This window comes from Harmonia axyridis, chromosome 7 (assembly GCF_914767665.1).
Source record: "Harmonia axyridis chromosome 7, icHarAxyr1.1, whole genome shotgun sequence".
Lineage (NCBI taxonomy): Eukaryota > Metazoa > Arthropoda > Insecta > Coleoptera > Coccinellidae > Harmonia > Harmonia axyridis.
Genome location: NC_059507.1, coordinates 11998511 through 12019425, shown reverse-complemented (window position 1 = coordinate 12019425; position 20915 = coordinate 11998511). Strand labels below are relative to the sequence as shown.

The 20915-nt window shown below is 33.4% G+C and overlaps 2 protein-coding genes across 2 annotated transcripts; both read right to left on the bottom strand.

The window, feature by feature from the left end:
• Positions 1 to 2552: 2552 nt before the first annotated feature.
• On the bottom strand, positions 2553 to 7823 carry LOC123684194. The gene is made up of 5 exons (XM_045623360.1): positions 7598 to 7823; positions 6871 to 6952; positions 6727 to 6817; positions 6044 to 6214; positions 2553 to 2965 (listed from the first exon to the last, which is right to left on the bottom strand). The coding sequence occupies exons 1-5, from the start codon at positions 7663 to 7665 to the stop codon at positions 2628 to 2630; spliced, it is 750 nt and encodes a 249-aa protein (XP_045479316.1). The 5' UTR covers positions 7666 to 7823; the 3' UTR covers positions 2553 to 2627.
• A 757-nt stretch (positions 7824 to 8580) lies between these two features.
• LOC123684769 lies at positions 8581 to 20076 on the bottom strand. The gene is made up of 2 exons (XM_045624209.1): positions 19989 to 20076; positions 8581 to 11265 (listed from the first exon to the last, which is right to left on the bottom strand). The coding sequence occupies exons 1-2, from the start codon at positions 20001 to 20003 to the stop codon at positions 8653 to 8655; spliced, it is 2628 nt and encodes an 875-aa protein (XP_045480165.1). The 5' UTR covers positions 20004 to 20076; the 3' UTR covers positions 8581 to 8652.
• Positions 20077 to 20915: the final 839 nt, after the last annotated feature.

Below are 20915 nucleotides of genomic sequence, written 5' to 3'. Positions count from 1 at the left end.
TAAACAAATATCGACTTTCCTCAAAGTTATCATGTGACTTCAGCTTTTCCATTCGAAAGGCCTACGCGTAAACTCTGCCAACTCAAATTTGGGATGGACAACTCTTGTTTGCTTACAAACGAGGCTTGGATCTAGAATAATGCGATATGTTTATTGATACGGGATGAAAAATTAACTTCTTCATTACCGTAAAATTTACTTTCATTTGATTTACTTCATCGATTTCAAATTCGATTCAATCGAAATCCAAAACAAACATACCAGTCATCGGCTTCATAATAATTTTGATATTGATTTATATTGATTGATACGTCTTTGTGTATCGTGCCAGGCTTCATGGTACAAAGTCCAAGTTGCTTGAAATTTCAGAGTTTCTAAGACTCACTTCTAAAAAGGGTATCCGCCTATCATAAACTAGTTATAATTCGTATCCACCTAAAATCATATAGAAACATTTAATGATTTCTAAAGAAAAAAAATATCAACATGAAGCTATCGACATTATTGAAAACATACAATGTATTCAATTCTATTAAAATAGGGGAATGTACACTATTTTCTAGTTCTAGTTTTCAGAAAAGTTTGATGTAAATGCCTCTTATAATTTCCAGGAAAAGATCCTAGACCACTAAAGGATATTATTTATATAAATAGTAGTAGTAACTGTTGTTTAGTGCCTCTAAACAAATGGATTTATTCAATTATTCCGAAACTTTACCTGAAAAAACTTCAGGGAGTGTTAACTTATTTTCCCTTTGAAACGATTCCGAAAAATTAAACAAAAATAGGCGACTATTGTAAAGATGTTTTCTTGTGAGCTTATTCACATTCTAAAATAATAGGAAGATATTACTCAACGGAGTCTCCTGAATTTTGATGTCATGAAATGGTGACAGAAACTTGATATTTATACACGAATGTTGCAGGAAATCCATGCAATGTTGCCAAAGAGAAGAACCAGGAAATGACCGATATAGACGCCTCTAGCAAAGATAAAACATGCTAGGAGAAAAGACTGGTGGAAAACCATTCTATGCCTTACGTCATAACGCGAGTGTAATATGCAAGTCCAAGATGTATTTTTAGAAGTGATATACACGTATCAGAAGCAATGGCGGATATTTTTGGAACGTACATTGGCAATCCCTCCCGAATTGTCATTGAAAGAGACTAATTTTGAATTTCTTTTGCCTTCGTCGCTACATACTTCATTTTCAATGAAGAGATTTTATGGAAAACTGAATGTTTTCCACATGTAAGCCATTGATGAAACTCACGTGAATTATTGTTTCGATTGGAGCTAACATAACCTACCATACTGAAGTTTTGGTTGATGTACGAAGACTCCAGCGCAAAGTAAGCATCGAAGCATAGTACCTATTTATCTTTTATATAAGGTGTCTCAGAAATTGAACTTTCACCTCATTTTCATTTTCACTTTCTGAATTGACTTTTCCTGTTCTCCTGGAGCTAAATCATAGATCAATGTCTTTCTCATATAGTCTACCAATTAGTTTTCTCGTTATTGCTTCACCTTTCCTTTTGAATAGTTACCAATATTCTCAGATCTTTGAAGAATGGGCTTGATAGTATATTATCATCAATGAGTATATACTAACTACTTTTATGTACCTACCAGAGTGAATTTTATGAGGCGAGTAGAAGGTGATTTTGTTGCCTAGTCAATGATTTTAGCAGCCTGCCTGAACTGCTCAGCCTGTATTTAGTATATTGTGCAACAAGTTCAACTCTTCTCACGAGTGTGGAAGTTTATGGTACAAGCTTGAAAGGCGAGTGCCTCAAACCCTAGATTGAGAAAAAGGTCTTTCTTCACATGTTGCATACTATACTATTTCTAAAACTGCACAAATTTAAATATTACAAGTAATATACCTAGGGATTCACGGTTTGGCTTGATATTCAAGCTACTTGGCTCAAGCTCAAGCTCAAGTAGCTTGAGTAGTTGACTTGAAATCAACTCAAGTTCAAGTCAAGTAGTAGTTTTTCAATGTCAAGTCAAGTATTTATTCATTACGTACTTGTCAGGTCAATTCAAGTATTTATTTATTAACTATTTGACTTGAACCTGAGTTGATTTCAAGTTGAGCTCAAGCTACTTGAGCTTGAGCTTGATCCAAGTAGCTTGAATATCAAGCCAAGCGGTGAATCCCTTAATTTACCTGATTCAATTCAAAATGACATTGGTTGATACAACCTATGCATTTCTTGTGTTTCCATAGAAAGGACTTTTCAAAATACCAACTTCATTGGTCTAACAAGCAAGGTGTGGGCAAAGTGCTATGAGGAATAATATTTTTCACATTATGAGCAATACGTTATAGCTTTCAAATTCAGTAAGCTACGATCACCTTGGGAATTCTCAAGCAGAATATAGATCAAAGTATCAAATTGGTCTTAGCTCTACAATGCTGCTTTCTAACAAGACCATCCTTATTCCTAATCTAATTAAGGTACCTTTTGAAACATTTTTTCTTCATCAGTATATGTAATTTAGCCAAAGTTAACTGTAAACATGAATTGAAAAGCGGTCAGAAACTTGGATGCTTCATTTTATTCAGGAATTTTCTTGATATTATGTCCAAAATTAAAAAATATAATGTATAACCCTAGACTAAAAATTCACAAGAGCAAATAATAGCATCATCCTTTTTCACATGGTTAGTACACCTATCCAGATTTTCCATTATTTTCTTCAGTTTCTTCTGTGTGTCTGCTTTCTCTCGCTTCACTCTGTCAATTTTCAAATCTTCACAACGTTTGAAGAATGTCTTGTTCAAAACTTCGCTTGGCACGCAGAGGGGGAAATTATTGTTTTCTTCTCTTTCTCTACGTAGGTCCAGATATTGCATCGGATTGCTCATGATGTCAAAACCAGCCTTTCCATAGTTCATCTGATAGTGAGTCAAGGGTGTGTACATGGATTCGGGTCGTATATAACCATAAACTGGGGGGAAAATAGATTTAGATTAATTTTTGATAAGAAATTCATATTATTTCGATCAAACAGTTCTTATGGCTATCAAACTAAGGACAATGCATCCTGCAGGTTCATACAAATTTGAGTCCATGCAAACATTTGTGCTACAAAACTACCCACTTTCCTTATTCAAATTCCTGATGGGGTTGCAACCCTCTCTAGAGGCTTTGTACCCCAGATCATGTTCGTCTTTCATAAAAAATCGACCTATCTGAGTGTTTCCACAAATTCTAATTCGTTGTTGAGTTATTGAGGGTTTTAAATGAGACACCATGCATATTAATGAATATGAATAATATCGTCGATGAATTCTTCTTGTATTTCTCTCAGTATTCACAAAATGGGTACTAATTTGAAATTCAACAATTTCTAGACGTTAGTGAAGACTTTATCTTTTCATGATCAAATGACATAACCTATCGAACACAAATGACATAAGCAATGTCACAAATAGTACGCAGTGTTGCCATTATAACCATTTTCATTAATGTCATTCCTATTGGAAAAACTTTACATGATTATAAAATGGAAAAGAAAGAAAGAACGTGAAATGCTGATGGTAATTATGAATCGGAATTCAAAATTCTCCATTAAGTGGCAGTTGCAGCGAATGTTGCCGGATATAAAATTGTTCAACCGTTCACTCTTTACCGCAAACATGAAACGCACGTCTGGTATCGTCTAATTTTGGTGATCTTGAAAGCGAAAACGGTGTGTTTTTACTCGAGATGATAATTCGTTCACTTCATTTATGATGAAATATCCACATTGATAGAGAAAGTATTTCTTTCTTCAATGGCATCATAATCAATGAAAAAAAAACTAAGAAAAATAACTTTCCACCGTAATCTAATGAAATAATATTTCTTCTGAATCAACCGAAGGTACCGAAAAGTCTAGTGATCACTTTTGGGATGAGATTGAGAGTTGGTCTTCAAAATGAAAATGCCCGCTCGTAAAAAACATACTTTCTTGGAGTCTTCAAATTCGAAGGTAAATTTAAAAAATATGAATATGATAACACTCACTTTGGATATACATTAGACTATTGAAAAATTTTATAATTGATTGTGGTATGAAAATACTTCTTATATTTCTTCAGAATTATAAAATAAGATAGATATAAAATCTTTTCCCCAATATTTTGCTCTCTTATGAGAAATCCACATTCTTATTGGAAAACTGAATACAAATCTGCAGCTGAGGCACATCGAATGCTCTCAAATACCTTTGGTGAGGCCGCTATTAGTGAAAGAAAGTGCCAAGAGTGGTTTCAACGCTTCAAAAACGGTGATTTTGACGTCGAAGACCAGCATTGCGGTGGAAGAGAGAAGGTTTTCGAAAATGCAGAATTGGAGGCATTACTTGATCAAGACTCTTGTCGAACGCAACAAGAATTGGCAGGATCATTAGGAATGACGCAACAAGCCATTTCAAGACTCCTGAAAGTCATGGGAATGATTCAGAAACAAGGAAATTGGATGCCATACGAGTTGAAGCTGAGAGATGTTTAACGGCGTTTGTTTTCTCGTGAACAGCTGCTTGCGAGGCAAAGACGGAAGGGATTTCTGCATAGCATTGTGACTGGAGATGAAAAATGGGTTCATTACAATGATCTCAAGCACAGAAAATCATGGGGATATCCCGGCCATGCGTCTTACCCTACCTACACCTTAGAGACGGCCTTAGGGATAATGTTGTTGAGTGCCGATCTAACCTGCACAATATCACCCTATATTTAGCAAATCTTTTCAATGATTCATAATAAATAGTCAGGTCTTTCATCTCTTATTTCAACTCAAAGAAATCACTTCAAAAGCTCCCAGCACCATCTTGAAACTCAACGGGAAAACCTCGCCAAACAGACATCCAGTCTCTGGCGTCTGAAATAAAGCAACAGGCGAGACAACGTCGACTTAATAAAGGCCATGATTCACTGTCCCCCATTTCGCGTCTTTTTATAGTTTACTCGCGCTGCCCAAGACACCATCTCCGACATCTTCCACGGGGTACAACGGCGCGTTTGAAAAAAGCGTAAAAATATCAACGGTTCGGAGCAAACTTCACACGTCGGATTTCCAAGAAACGAGCGCGAAATGTATCAACACCTTGTAAACATATCAGGAGAGCCGACCTGGCTGCCAGCAGCGGGTTCGAAGAATTTCTCTGGGAAGATGTGGCCAGGGAAATCCTGGACGCCGCCGAAAGTAGAACATCAGGTTGTGGGATAGCTTGATTGATACTGCGGGGATGTTTTTCTGAGATGAAAATATTTGTTAAGATTCGTGAATTTGGTAGAGATTAATTAATAACTTGTGTTTTTCCCGGAAAAGTTTTTTAGACGAAAAATAGACTGCCAGTTATCTGTTAGTCATGGTCTAGGAATAGTGATATTCGTAGAGAACATCTGGTTAGAAATCTAGATGTTCTCCGAAATTTTGATCGAAATAGAGGCATTACTTCAAGATGCCTTCAAACTGGCCTAAAGACACATTTGAGGTCCAAATCACCTGGTAAGTTCCTACCAAATTGGACCAGCGGTTTTGCCTTCCGTTCCCAGAGTATGCATAATAAACATTGGAATAAGTAAATGAGTTAGATAATGTTAAGAGGTATCGACGTTAAATGAATTTTCAAAGTCTTCATGAGATAAGTGAAAAAAATTCACTCAGGAATTTTGTGTATGCATCTATATTTCGGGAATCTGAAAATACAAGCTCGGCTGAAATAAACCTGTTTCGAATCTCGGAGAACCTTCAGATAGAAAAAATCCTAGAATAATTTGTGCTCCCGGGTCTACCAATAACAAAGAAGGGTAATAAAATCAACGAACGTGCCGACAGTCGTAATTACTTCTGAAATTCAGAAGAAATATTTTTACCTATATTGAAGCATAGTATGAAGATACTTTCGCTACTTATACTTATATAAAAATCGATGATCGTCAAGTCGAGGGCAATACTTTCACCAAAAATATGAATGTATGAAGTGAATAAATTTGAAATCATGAAAAATTATACTGAAAAAGTCAATTTATTTACGTACCTCTCCTGGCAGTTTCACCTGGAGGTAAAATCTTGGCAGTTTTTGTGCTGTACAACTCTTTGCAATATCTCAACAACTCATTCTCGAAGGATTGCTCTTCAATCTGAGTGCTCTTATCTCCTGCCGCTTTCTGTGCTATCTCTCTCAATTCTCTGTTTTTTTCTCTCACCTCTTAACCATAAGAATGTTATCAACATTAATACATAAAGAACCTACTGCAAAATTTACACTAAGGTTGTAACCAAAATGGGTTATTCCAATGAGTGTACCACCTAATGATAGGCAGGTACTTAGTTATTTTTCGTTTTTTTATATCGCAATCAAAGAAAAATATCAATTTTCATTGCATTTCAATTTGACCTCTATCAAACTGTGCCTCAATTCCTTTATCCCAATTTAGGGTGAGTAGAATTCTGCCAATACATATTATCAAGCCTTTGTCTAGGTATGAATTGCTAAGATTCTGAGAAATAAATGCTTTATTTCTTAATTGCTTTGAGCTATGTATTTAAATAAACTTGATTGCTTGTTAACTTTTCGCGAAATGTAGATAGATTATTTAATTGCAGTAAATTTTCATATTTTGCCATCAAAGATCATAGAAACTTCTTCGATTATCTGATTTAATAAAGAATGGATTCCTAGCATGACTCCTGTTTTTAAAATTATTAATAGTTTCTTACTATCAGTGCAATAATTCATTTGATATGTGGTGAACATGACTCTCCCTGACGATTGATTTATCAGAGCTTCAGAAAGAGGTACATTGATAGCCTGAAAAAAATTGTTGATAAGGACACAACTTCAAGATTTTATGAAAGACCCACTTTTTTCTTCTTCTTCACATCAGTGTCCAACCAATAATCTCCAGCAGGTGGCGAAGCTGCATGTCTATCCAAAGGTCGCTTCCTATTGATAAAAAATGCTTACTTTTTACATTTCGTTAACCGTTACATATAATATTTTCTATGGTCATATTTTTCAAATTCACTGGTCATCTCTATGTTGCAAAAATAATTTTGAAAATGGTAAAAGTGAATGACAATCCTAGGCTCCTAATGTGTTCATAAATTTTCTTCAAGAATGCTAGCAACTACGCAAGTGGTTTTATATTTAGTTATCAATCAAATAAGGGAAATAATGTAATACCAAAATCATCCAGGTATCAATAAACCTAATCCATTTAAACCATGCGCTAGTTCCTACACTAAAGGAAAACCATGAATTAAGGCGGCCACTCACGATGCGCCCATGTTCGAGCGTTCGGATAATTTTACAGTCGGGCAGCTTGGGACACGACCGCACGACTGTAAATCAGAGAATGAACTTGACTGCCCGACTGGAATCTCTTGAACGCCTGCTACCAAACGCTCGAAAAAACGCTTCGTGAGTGGCGGGCATTAGGAATAATATTTGATTTCCAAAAAACTTTCTACGCCAAATGAACTCGATTGGTATTCGAAGTGGATGATCAACAACACAAATTATGCCAATAAAAGATCTCATACGAGATCTTGATTCTTCTCATTCCAGCAATACATCCTTGATACTTACGATTTTCTGAGTGGTTCTTTGTGATTTCTGAAATGATTTCTATATGTTGTCACAAATGCCTGAGCCATGTCTTCACGTAAAAATTTTACTGTATTCACCAAAAAATTTCGAAATAATTAACTATTAATTTATAAGGTCATTTTACAATAAATTTTTACGCGTATTTCACATTTTAATTTTTCGACACGAACTTTCTGACACAAAAGTCGTGAGGTGACAAATTTAAGTGAATAATTATCTATGGTTCTACAATTCATTAAAAATTGTGAGCATTAGTTCTAGTCAGATGAGATCAGGAATTATGATACTCGACTAAAGTTGCAACTACCTCCTTAAAATAATGCTAAGTTGTAGCAGAGAGCTCAATTTTTTATAATCCACTTTCTTTCTGGCTGACAGAAGTGATCTTCTGTCAGCCACCCTATTAGAAATCATGATTTGAATAAAAACATATTGCCGCTATTTGTCAAATGAATCATAACGTCGGCTAAGAGTGTAAATCTGCTAAGTCCATTTTGAACAATTTCACAGGAGACCAAAAAAACCGTAAAGTACAGTGTTATAATAATAATAATAAGAGAATTTATTCATGAAAATACATTCAATAGAGTTTATTGAATGTATTTTCATGAATAAACTCTCTTATTATTATTATTATAACACTGTACTGTACGGTTTTTTTGGTCTCCTGTGAAATTGTTCAAAATGGACTTAGCAGATTTACACTCTTAGCCGACGATAATGTTTCGATTGACCCAAAGGCCCTATTCAAACAGATGTAGCTGTCAGATTTCAAAGAGTTATGTTCGAATCATTCCTAATATTGTAGGTTTTTCCACTTTTTATTAGAGGTCCTTTGACCTATAATAATTATATTCATTTCGGGAATATGTCTGAAAAGATAGTTTTGTCCTCAAACAATCATTTCAATGATTGAGTAATGAAACACTTTTTACTTATAAGTTTTATTTTCAAATCTACACTTAACAGGAAATAAATTACTAAATATTATTCTAATGGCATTCATTCCCAAATGAGAAAAAAACTTCTATTCATTATTCTTCTGTCATTACGACATACACATTTTTTCGCCTAGTATTATCTCTCAAAAGATCGTTTACCAATCTTCTTATTCTAGGATTGAGTATTCTCGTATTAGAATCATAATTTTCCCTATTTCTATACCTTACTAATGGCATTATATGTCTAGTGTTTGGTGGCCTAGAAAAGTTTTTCTGATGTTGGAACGAAAGGTAACCCTTGGGTAATTCAGAACTCATTTGTGGATCTTCTTGTACTGGCCTTCTATACATGGATAGTCCATGGTTATTCTGCTCCTGATGTTGTGGATAATACTTTGATATGGACTTGACTACCTCTACATTTCCTTGATTGGTATTCTGTTCAGGAGAAGGTTTATCGTCTTGGTAGTTCTGTTCACCCAAATTTTGATACTTGACTGAGTTGTCATCTATCTGATTGTCATAAGTGTTGGCAACGTAAACTTCCCTCGGCTCTTCTTCATTTTGATTTTGATAAACGTCTTCTACCACTATAGGCCTATTATTGAATTGATTTCCTGAGTCCTGTTGCACTTTTTGTGGCACAAGGCGCATTATGTTGTTTGAGTAATCTTCATGGTGTTGTTGGTTCGATAACACTTGGTTCATCCTTACTGGCGTTGAATAGTGTTCAGCAAGGCTCTGATAAAGTTGCTGATTTCTTGTCCGTGAGTCATCTTCATAAGCACCAGGTGATCTGAAGCCTTGGTAATGAGATTGGTAGCTTTGCGCCTCCTGGTGCTGGTTTACTCTTTCAGGGACTCTAACCAATTTCATAACTTGTGGTTTTCTCCAGAAAGGTCTAGTAGGAAGCGTTTGAGGTCTTGGGCGATGCACCAATGTAGGGGTACTTGTTGGCGATTGTTGAGGAAGAACATAATGAATTAATTTAGTTGTTGGTATCAGGCCTTCTAGTCTCAACTTCATATTCTGATCTTCTGTCTGTACCTGCTGGTTGTGTTGTTCCTCTTCAGTCTGCACCTCATCATAACTAGGATTTCTCATAATTTCAGGGAAAGGTGTTGGTGCAGCAGCAGGAATTTGGAATCTCAGAGAGTTTAAGTTATAAGGATTTGCAAAACCTCCAAGATTTGGTGGTTCAACTTCGTGAATAGCTTGTGGTTTGTTATGTTTATGATTGGTGAATTTATACTTCGGAACATGAACGTATTCTTGCTGTACATTTACCGAATAAGGAGATTTTGGAGCAGAATCGACTTCGGTTTGTTTTTGTTGATCTTGATTCTGATGATACAATTGTTGATCGGTTTGTGTTTGTTGATTTTGATTCTGGTGTTGTGGTGCTCCAACGGCGTGCAGATAAGTAGTCCCATAATCAGACTGTGTTTCTTCATCTGCAACTACGATGGGTTGCATTTGGGTATGTGGGCGTAAGATTTGGTAAGGGTTCAGTTGAGATGTTTGGAAATGTTGTATGTCTTGACTGAAACTTTGAGGGGTGATTTCTGGTGCTAGGTACTTCATTAGTGGGTTGACGTGTTGTGGATTTTGAATGTTAGTCTTAGGAGGGTTAAGATTGAAGTTCACGAATGAGTAAGTTGGTACACCGTGTGTGAAACCTGCCAAAATAACCTCTTGTTGGTCATGAACATACTCCCTCAAGGGTTCCTCTGCAGTCTGAAGGTTTTGCACAACGTTTTGGGATAAAAGTTTACCAAGTCTATAAGCTTCATTTGTTGGATCTCGAGGAGGACTGTAACTGTACTGGTGAGCCACAAAATTGGACTGTGGATTCTTGTAATCACCTTGGTAGTGATGTTCGAAGACTAAAGGTACTTCTGTTACTTCAACTATATGATTCTGCTTCGGCGACTTATAACTAGGGGTACTGTCTTGATTATCCAAAGTATGGATAACGTTCTGAATTTCTGGAAGTGAAGGCCTTCCACCTTTTCTCCCTCCATTTTGAGATTCATGTTGTTCATTTTCAGTATTCGTTTCAATGTCTTGAGGGATCGGTTCGAATTTATAAGAGAACTGAACGTAGTTTTCATTTCTTCGAGATTCTTCAGTATGTCTAATATCATCCGAATTGTTTTTATTCAAGATTTGGTAGTAGGGGTGTCCCCTTTTTTTCTGTCCATATGGGTAATATTTTGATCTTTGGAAGCTTTCATTGGGTTTGAAGAAATTATCAGTTGGCCTACTTTCTTCTTTAATGAAATCGTTATAGGTTTTATAAGTTTTTGATGAGTTTCTTCGAGGATCTACAAAACCCTTATATGTGTTGTGTAGATTATTTGATTCTATAGACTCAGGATTATTTCCAATAGACCTGGATTCCTGTCGATTCAAATCCAAATTTTCTTCCTTAACTCTGTAATTATTAACAGCATGTGAGGGTTTGTGGATCTTTTTGAGCTTTCTTACTTTTATATATGGTTTTTTCTTGAAAGCTACTGGTAGCTCTGTTGTTACATTGGTTGAATAGTCAGTTGTTAATGTAGTATTTCTAATTATTGGAGCTGTTGTTGATTCATTTACTATCTTGAGGCTTTCAAATTGTGGTATAGATGATAGCGTGGTGGTTGAGGTTGCATTTGATTCTTCTTTCGAATGACATCCGATGGTCAGTATAAAACATATCTGAAACGAAAATAGATGTAGTCAGTTCAGTTTATAGAGAAGAAGATAATTTAATGAAAGCAATTGACAACCAGCTAGTTATAAATTCTATCTAGATATTCACATAGGATGTGAAAAAGTGAATGTCAAATTTGATGAACGAAACTTGAGATAGAAAAGATGGGTTTATTGAATATTTTATACTGCTCTGATACTTATGAGCGATACGCCAATTGAATCTTCTGTGGAATACAAAATACCAACTTGGTTCCGCTTTGGACATGGTGTAGTGATTGAATATATCGGAAATAATTTGAATTGGCAGGATTTTCATTGAAACGAACTATGAAAACTGGACTCGATCCAATTTCATTGGCGACTGCCAATTAATATTCCGTAGATATGAATTCAGACTCTGAAAATTTTCACAAAGTATCCATCCGGCCGCCTGTAAATGATAACTTTCCAAAAGTTTTTAAGAAAAAGATCGAGACACTTGAAATTTTTCATCTGGATGAGATACTTAAATTCGTTTTTTCTATAGCTAATATTTAAATGTTTTATAGTAACTCTTTTGTGTGGATAAAGTATTACTTCAACCTCAACGTTAGATGAGATGTTTTAACTTTTGTCATTTAATTAAATTCACAAATTCAAATACATTAATTAACAACAAATATAATTCAATAATCACCATTATTAGAAAAATATATTTTTGAAACCCAACAACTTGACATTTTAACCAAGGTACTGGATTGTTTTTCAGTACCACCAAATATAGGTACACTTCGCAAAAACTACGTTTTACATTTGTTGGTAGAGCATAGAGTAATAAACATAGATAGAGGGAGCATACGCAATTTTTACATGTCCCCAACATGGTTAGATTACATTGTCAGATTGTGATATATATCTTAAAATCCACAATTTTACTATATCGTTATGAATTGTAATCTGAGATAAGAGCCTTTTTAACTATAAACACTATGCTTCAGGGAATAGAGGCTCAATTGTGATAGGAAAAAAAAAAGTGGTACTCTTTTTTCTAAACCAAGCTTTCGCAATACTTTATTGCTTCTTCAGGGTGTCTAAAATAAACAGATACAAAACATTAATACATTTACGTAAATTAAAATCATCTCGTAAAATACCGAAATTGAGGTTATACAATGAACAATTGAAATTGGTGTAATCATTAAATGGCAAAATCCTTTTACTTCAAAATACAATTTAGTATGTCTAATTAATTTTAACTTAAAAAGTACTATGGCAATCTTGTTTCAACTTATATTTTTTTACTGGGTCGTATTTTTTGACGGAATGTCATCTGTCCTTATGTCTAATCACTCATCGAGTGGGCCGTCATAGAATTCAGTTTCTTTTTCTAACAGATAGCTGTATATATTACTTAATTTTTTAGTATCAGATTCTTTATTTATGGAATTTTCTTTTTTATTTATTTGGATCATTTCGTGGATAAGTCTTTTATGATAATTGTTTTCAGTTTTTAAAATTTCTACGTTTTCAAACAATTCAATATCATGCAAAGATGGATAAAGATCTGTTCTTGGAAATAATTCAATATATCCTGGAAAATAATTATTGCACTTTTCGAGGAAAATTTTATCAACAGATTTTTGGCTGTGCTATGGGGTCCAAATTGAGCCCGATTTTGTCTTTATATGTTATGGATGATCTACTGGATGAGTGCACAAGAAGATTAAATTTCAAAGTACCATTCTTAAAAAAACTTGTAGATGACATAATTGCAGCAATACCTGAAGATCAAATTGAACAAACTCTTGAGTACTTAAACGCCTACAACAAAGATTTACAGTTCACAATCGAGAAGGAAGACAATGATCAAGGAGTTCCATTCCTGGACACCAAGGTACACAGACATGAGAATATTGTAAAATTAAATTGGTACAGAAAAACCACTTCATCAAATAAATTTATAAATAACCTATCAAATCATAATATAAATATCAAAATAAATTTTATAAAAGAAATGAAAGAGAGAATAAACAAAATATGCCATGAAAGCTACAGACAAGATGGATTAAAGAGATTATTCGATATTTTAAGACAGAATGGATATCCAACATCAATGATCAATAAATTGATATATGCGTCAAATGAAACAACTGAATCGAACCAACAAAATCAAGTGAGAAATGAACCAACAAATAAACTTTATGCCTCTTTTCCAGATATCAAGGGGCTGACATCAAAGATCAAATCCATTTTTAGAGATGAGGAAGTGTTAGTAACAACTTACAACCAAAAAACCGTTAAATCATTATACACCATACTCAAGGACCCTATACAAAAGACATTGAAAAGTAATGTTGTGTATCAACTAAGTTGTCAAGATTGTCACGGTATTTATGTTGGCCAAACTTCCCAATGGGTGAAAAACAGAATAAATCTGCACAGATCAGACATTAGAAGCGGTAAGGATAGATGTGCATTGGCGACACATGCGCATAACCTAGACCATCAAATTGACTTTGAAAACGTAGAAATTTTAAAAACTGAAAACAATTATCATAAAAGACTTATCCACGAAATGATCCAAATAAATAAAAAAGAAAATTCCATAAATAAAAAATCTGATACTAAAAAATTAAGTAATATATACAGCTATCTGTTAGAAAAAGAAACTGAATTCTATGACGGCCCACTCGATGAGTGATTAGACATAAGGACAGATGACATTCCGTGAAAAAATACGACCCAGTAAAAAAATATAAGTTGAAACAAGATTGCCATAGTACTTTTTAAGTTAAAATTAATTAGACATACTAAATTGTATTTTGAAGTAAAAGGATTTTGCCATTTAATGATTACACCAATTTCAATTGTTCATTGTATAACCTCAATTTCGGTAATTTACGAGATGATTTTAATTTACGTAAATGTATTAATGTTTTGTATCTGTTTATTTTAGACACCCTGAAGAAGCAATAAAGTATTGCGAAAGCTTGGTTCAGAAAAAAGAGTACCACTTTTTTTTTTCCTATCACAATTGAGCCTCTATTCCCTGAAGCATAGTGTTTATCGTTATGAATGTATATTATATTGTATGAAATATATTTATTTGAGTCATTCTCAATCAAATATGCAAATTTGAATATTTGGAATCCGATATTTTTCCTAATTGTCGAATTTATAGTATGCAGAATATTCATTATTTTCGGTATCTACCTGCTGAAATCCAAGGTTTGGCTATTTTGCTCTCTCGTTGTCATCCGTTTTTCACGTCGTTTGGCGCGCTTGAAGTTTATTTTCCGAATTTCTGATATTTTTAGGTATTCATCACAATATATTTTGAGTTGACATGAAACTTTGATTCACTAAGGGACATAAGAAGTGCGTTCTTCGTGGAGAAACTCGCGAATTGAGTGAAATATCGTATCACTAATATATTATCATTTCTGCGCGCTAATTTCAAATCTGATAGTTCATCTTGGGGACAAAATTTGCTGACTGAAAATGACATATGCTCTCTATCTATGTTTATTACTCTGAGTGATAGAGTATTTCATATCCCTAACAATAACGCTGTTGCAATTTTTGTGCCAAATTTACAATTTTCTTCGAAATTTTAATTTTCACCTAAATCTGCGGTCTTGCTATATAAAAAAAATGGTGTATTACACCCGACAATAAAATCGCATCATCTTTGAAAGCGTCGATACATCAGTCAAGACGATAAACTCTCAAGGATAAAATACAAATTTATCGTTTTGTACAATAAAGAAGAGATATGGGGCATCAGAAATATTAGTAATATAACTTTTTCCTTCTTATTTCTTTTTCAGAAGAGAAAATGAGTAAATATTTCCCGAAAATATCCATTTGTATTTTTCAATTGATTGATGGGAATTCAATTCACTCAAATATATGTCTTACATCTAAGATAAATGGGATAAAAACCCTCACAAATTGAATGCTTAGAGAAACTACGTTTTCTTGAAACCTTATACTTCTTATGATTTCTGAGATTAGACTATTCTGTGACTTCTGACCCGGAATAAATTTTTTTGTGTTTTTTTATTATAACAATATTCCATCATCTGCAACAACCTGTAAAGTTGACTCTGTGATCTGAGAAAGAAAATGTCCAGAGGAAATTTCAAATGTGAACCCACAGAGGACAAAACGCAAACTTACATGAAGTAAAAAAGATAAAACAGATTGTAGATTCCATGTTGAACTGGTGTAAACACGTCCCTGTTGTCAATTTTCATAGCGAGTCGGTAATTATAGCTCTGATTGGCCCGCCATGAACACGTGCGGTTTTTCAAAAAAATATCAAATAACGAAACTGATCTAGATCTGTTCCACGTTCTGATATTTGGACCGTGACAACCATCTAATATGATCTTTGAAGAATCACATTAATATTTAAGTGCTCAGACTGCTGGTTCGAACTTAGCACATATGCTGTTAATTTGATGAATTCCAATTCAACGCCAAATTTCACTAATTACATTTTCTGCTAGATGGAACATCCGATCCATAATTTTTAGCTGAAGATTCAGGTCAAGATGTTCCGTTACAATAAGTTCTATGGTTTAGGATCGAAACAAATCATGAAAATTTATAGATATATCTATGTAGTTATTAATTTATGATCGACTGTCGAAAATTAATGCGATATGTGATTGCATGAGGTATTTACTTAGAGAGATTTTAAATAAAGGAAGTGAAAAAGGCGAGAAAATGTCGAAAAATCAAGAATTCCTTTTGTTATGATATAGCTATGAAACTGAATAATTATTATACAGGGTGATTCACCGGGATGGTTTTTAGAGGTTTATGGAAACCTTTTCATAATTTTGTTGTGAAAATTTGCATATTGGGTTATGAAACAATGATCTTTCTCTCCAAAATATTTTCAGACCTCTACAACTGCCAGTTATACCGGAAATAGACTACTACCTCCTTATTTCAAATGAGAGACTCCGTATATTATTGTATCATTATATTTCTTGATGACAATTTCGGCAATATGCCATACCTTGGGTGGAAACTCAACGGTTCATGACTTAATGGGATTATTGTAAAAAAAAATGGTGGCGATGTGGACTCACATTTTTTTAAATTTTTCGGCTGAAAAAGCTTATACTTATAATACGTAGTACTATAAAACTGTTTGCGGTTTGCACCAAAAATGTTCATAAGAAGATCATGAACTTGGACAACTCAAATTCATCAAAACTCAAGATTTTCAAATTAAAACCAATATTTTTTATCATTTCAGCGATTCTATGGTCAAAAATAGTGGGGAATACTTCAGCAAACCTTATACCTAAAGTAAATATTTAAAAATTCTTCGAGGAAGAACCTCAAATGAGAACAAACCGCAATTCCTGACTAGTGTGGAGTTGTCTGTGACTTCCGGAAAACACAGAGAGAAACTAAATTCGATGAATTATAATTAATTTTTCGTTGGGATTGTTGATAACCCCATAAACCAATACAATTTTCAATTAAGAATAATTCATTACAATTCAAATTTAGTTATGGAAACGCCGAATTTCGGTTTGTTTTTGTTTCTGTGTTTTCCCGAAGTCAGAGACTGCGCCACAGTTATAAATAGCATTTTTTCCTCATTTAAAATTCTTTCTCGATAACTGTTAAAGTTTTCATTTGAGGTATAGGGTTTGCTTAAGTAACCCCCACTATTTTTGTACGTAGAATCGACTGAATTAATAAAAAATATAGAATCTGATTTGAAAATCTTGAGTTTTGATGAATTTGAGTTGTCCAAGTTCATGATCTTCTGCTAAACACCCTATAAATTTTTCGTCCAAACCGCAAACAGTCTTATGAAACTTCATATTTGCAGAATCGAAAAAGAAAAAATTTTTCTTCGACAAAAGCTTTTTCTGCTAAAATATTCATAAAATGGCAGTCCTCATCGCCACCATATCATGCCAACAATACTTCCTCAGATATTTTGAACCCTTGTTGATAATAAAAGATCGAAAACATGTATCAAAAAAAATCGAGAAGAATAACGATAAAAAATAGTTCTTTTTCGACAAAACTTCCATTGTGAAATAGAAAAACTTCTTTAGATCAGCAATATATTTTCACATCAAATATTTCTCTAAATCTGAATGATGAATGATCCTCCATTTTTTAATATTTATCCAATCGCTTCCTAGTTGTCATATAAAAATAATCGTTAAATTAATTACCCGTACATTGTTGAGACTACCAATAACGATGGAAAGTGTAACATAAAGCGTTGTAGAACCTTATTATATCAGGGACAATGTGACATTATATCATTAAATTGCATAACAGTAAAAATGTGCAAGAAAACGTGAAAATTCTCATTAGCAAGCCCCCAGCATGTAAACGAGGAGATATCTCGAAAAGAAATTTTTCAGAACTAATGGTGCTTGAACGCGGTAGCAAAAATACTGCAATTTTATCACTATTGTTTACTCATTCAACATAGATTCTGAAAATGAATTGATAGGAATTGTCCATTCAGAAAACCCGTTCAAAGGATTGTCGAAATTTTTTTGTTGGTGGCTCAAGTGCTCTCTATGTACACTTGCGCAATTGTCATTCAGTTCTGTCAGTATATATCGAATGTTTTAATTAATTGAAAACGTATAAGTTATGTATATTGTCATCAGTAAAATAACCTTGTTTAATTGATTAATTACTAATACTTTCTTAAATAATTGATAAGAATGTGTCGCACTATCTCATAAAATAAATATTTTGTAGGTAGTGGGCAGCAGAATGTTCCTGAATTGCAGATACAAGCGAAAATGACAGATTCTCCAGATTTAAAAAAAAGTTTTTTTCTTAAAGCATCTTCCATTCACAAGATATTTATCGTGAATTAGGCATAGATATTCCAATTCCAAGTTTCAGCCCATTTCCTCCACTACTTTTTTTTTGGTTGACCACTGGTAGTTAAAAAAATGTTGAAAGAAATTTTGGTCTGTAACTATACTTTTTGGTTTCTTGTAGTTTTGTCGTATCCACTACCGATTTCGAGAATATAATTCCAAAAAATTCTCTAATAATCCTCAAGAAAATCCAAATCATTATGAAGATCCAGTTAATTAGCTGTGGTGAATAAATTAATTTCAAGTTTTGGTACTATTCAATACGTAGCGAAGATCAATAAAGATTTGATAAACTGGTATAGTCATTACAAAAAAAAAAGGACTACAAGAAACACCCTGATATCATAATGTGTACCGATAAATATTTCCCAGAACAACTATGATTCAAGTCGTGTATATTATCGGTAGGAAAATGTAAAAATATCAAGAAAGTTTTCTTTCATACTATTACAAATTTTCCGGTATTTGAAAAATCCATAAGTACTAGATTCACCGGAATACAAAGCGCTCTAAGACTACTTATTCTGAATAGGAAATTGACTCTGATTACAATCATCACTTTGAGAGAATTATTGTTTTCCTTCAGGTAGACCTACATGGAGTAAACAGGTAATTAAAAAAGATATAAATTAACGGCTTTGAAATCGGAGACTAACATCCTGTGTACTTAAATAGTTTCTTTGAGCAATATCATTAATATTGAAATTTGAATTTTTTTTCTTTGAGAAATTAAAAACTGCTAATTGAAATAATTTTAAACTTTGTTCATCATTCCATTTTTTCTATTTAGATCCAAGATATATTTTCATTAATAAAAAATTACGACTCATCTTCAAATATTGATATCGACAATGGGATCAAACCTGTTTCATTCCAAAAAGAAATCTAATTTGGTTTATAAATTATTATAATTCAGAATAGGAGAAATATGACAATAACGAAAATTATTCATGAATAAATTTCTTTTCACTTCAAATAGTGGACTCATTTTTATCGCCTAACGAAAACAAAAGTCAAAATTTCTAAGAAATGTTGAAAATTTCATTTGATAAAAAGTTCAATTCGAAGCTTGCAGTGAAGTTTCATACAGAATATTCCTGAATTGGAGGTAGGTACAAAGGAAAATGAGTTATTTTTTTGGATAATTCTAAGAAAAATGTCTCATAAACATGGACCCGCAAACGCTTTGTTTTCGAGGTACAGGGTGTTTCTTGTAATCCTAGTTTTTTGTGATGATTAGGTGAATATGTAACAAAACTAATACCTACTTAATTTATTCATCACAGCTTACTAGCTGGATCTTCATAATAATTTGGATTTTGCCGAGGATTATTAGAGAATAGTTTGAATTTTTTTTTCTTGATATAGGTAGCAGATACGACAAAACTATAAGAAATCAAAAAGTAAAGCACTTGACCAAAGTTTTCGTTTACATTTCTCCAAGCTAGCAGAAAAAATATCACCGTGTAGATTTCATTCAAAATAAATGATAATGATAAAAAATTTCAATTTGAATATCTATGCCTAATTTTATTTGAAAATCTTTTGAAGGGAAGTTGCTATGAGAAAAGAAATTCAATTATTGACACTCTGTACCTCGAAAACAAAACGTTTTCATGCCCAAGTTTAAAGAACTTTTGTTTTTCTCAAAATGATCTGAGGAATTTGTCATTTTCCTTTGTACCTCCAATTTAGGATTATTGACAGTTCTGAATTTCAGAAATGAAAGAATTCATCAAAACACCAAAATACACAAACACGCAACAAAAACACTTCGAATCACTTTTTCGGACAATATCGTCTCCTAACCTAAATCACAACACTGTTTATCTCTCTATCTGAAGAGTGGGTACTTACGAGAAGCACTTTCATATTTGTTCAGTAGCACCAAACGAAAGAATACGCGAGATTGGTGCTGCACACTGATTTTATATGGCAATTAATGCTTCCTAAACACTTTTTCCACTTTCCTGAATCCCAAAACGGTAATATCTAGCGAATCCGCCAATTCACTGGAACTCTACCAATTATCATGGGTCGACGAGAATTCAGAATATTTCTCAAAATTCTGTTGTTTGTCAAAAATGTATTTGGAAAGTCTGAGGACATCTTTAATACAATTAACATAAAATAAATCATTCAATACGTTCGAAAAACAATTTTACACAATGATTTTTATTTTTTCATTTTATTAAATCGTGGAGTTAATTCCAGTATCGTTCGTTCCAAAATACAAAAAAGTATCCAAAAAACTAAAACCTCATTATAAAATTCTATAAAAAGTATTACATTCTGTAATGTCGTAGCATACACATTTTTAATTCCATTGTCATATATTTTCCCATTAAATTAGCTTCTTCGAGTTTGCAAGATAATGAAATATGTTTAAATTTCATGCAAATAGCTCTTTTTGTTCCTGATGGCAAAAAGACGGATTTTTCTATTTGTTCCTAGAATTTTGTATTTCTACACATATTGGGAATAATTAAGGAGTCCAATCCCGCAAATGCTGGACGTAAGCTACGCCCTTGAAACCTCACGATGTTACAGATCAGAACCCGATGTTCAAAGAACGTTTTTATTTGAGGAGTCTGTGACGAATAATTTAGGAGATATTAACGATTTTTGGATGGAAATTTAATTTTTTTCCAAATTTCGAGTTCGAATTTCCTCAAAACTGTGAGGTCTACGCATAATCGGTGAGCGGTGCCAGAATTGACGATCTCTGATTAGCCGAATTTCGATCTCATCGGAAAAATTTTCGTAAAATTTTCCTTACTTAAC

Bases quoted from the DNA above. Each gene is read 5' to 3' on its own strand.
- LOC123684194 (XM_045623360.1), bottom strand. From the start codon at position 7,665: ATGGCTCAGGCATTTGTGACAACATATAGAAATCATTTCAGAAATCAC. The intron at 6,215-6,726 runs GTAAGAAACTAT...CTTATGGTTAAG, and splicing joins AATGAATTATTGCACTGATA to AGGTGAGAGAAAAAAACAGA. The intron at 2,966-6,043 runs GTACGTAAATAA...TTTTCCCCCCAG, and splicing joins AGGTGAAACTGCCAGGAGAG to TTTATGGTTATATACGACCC.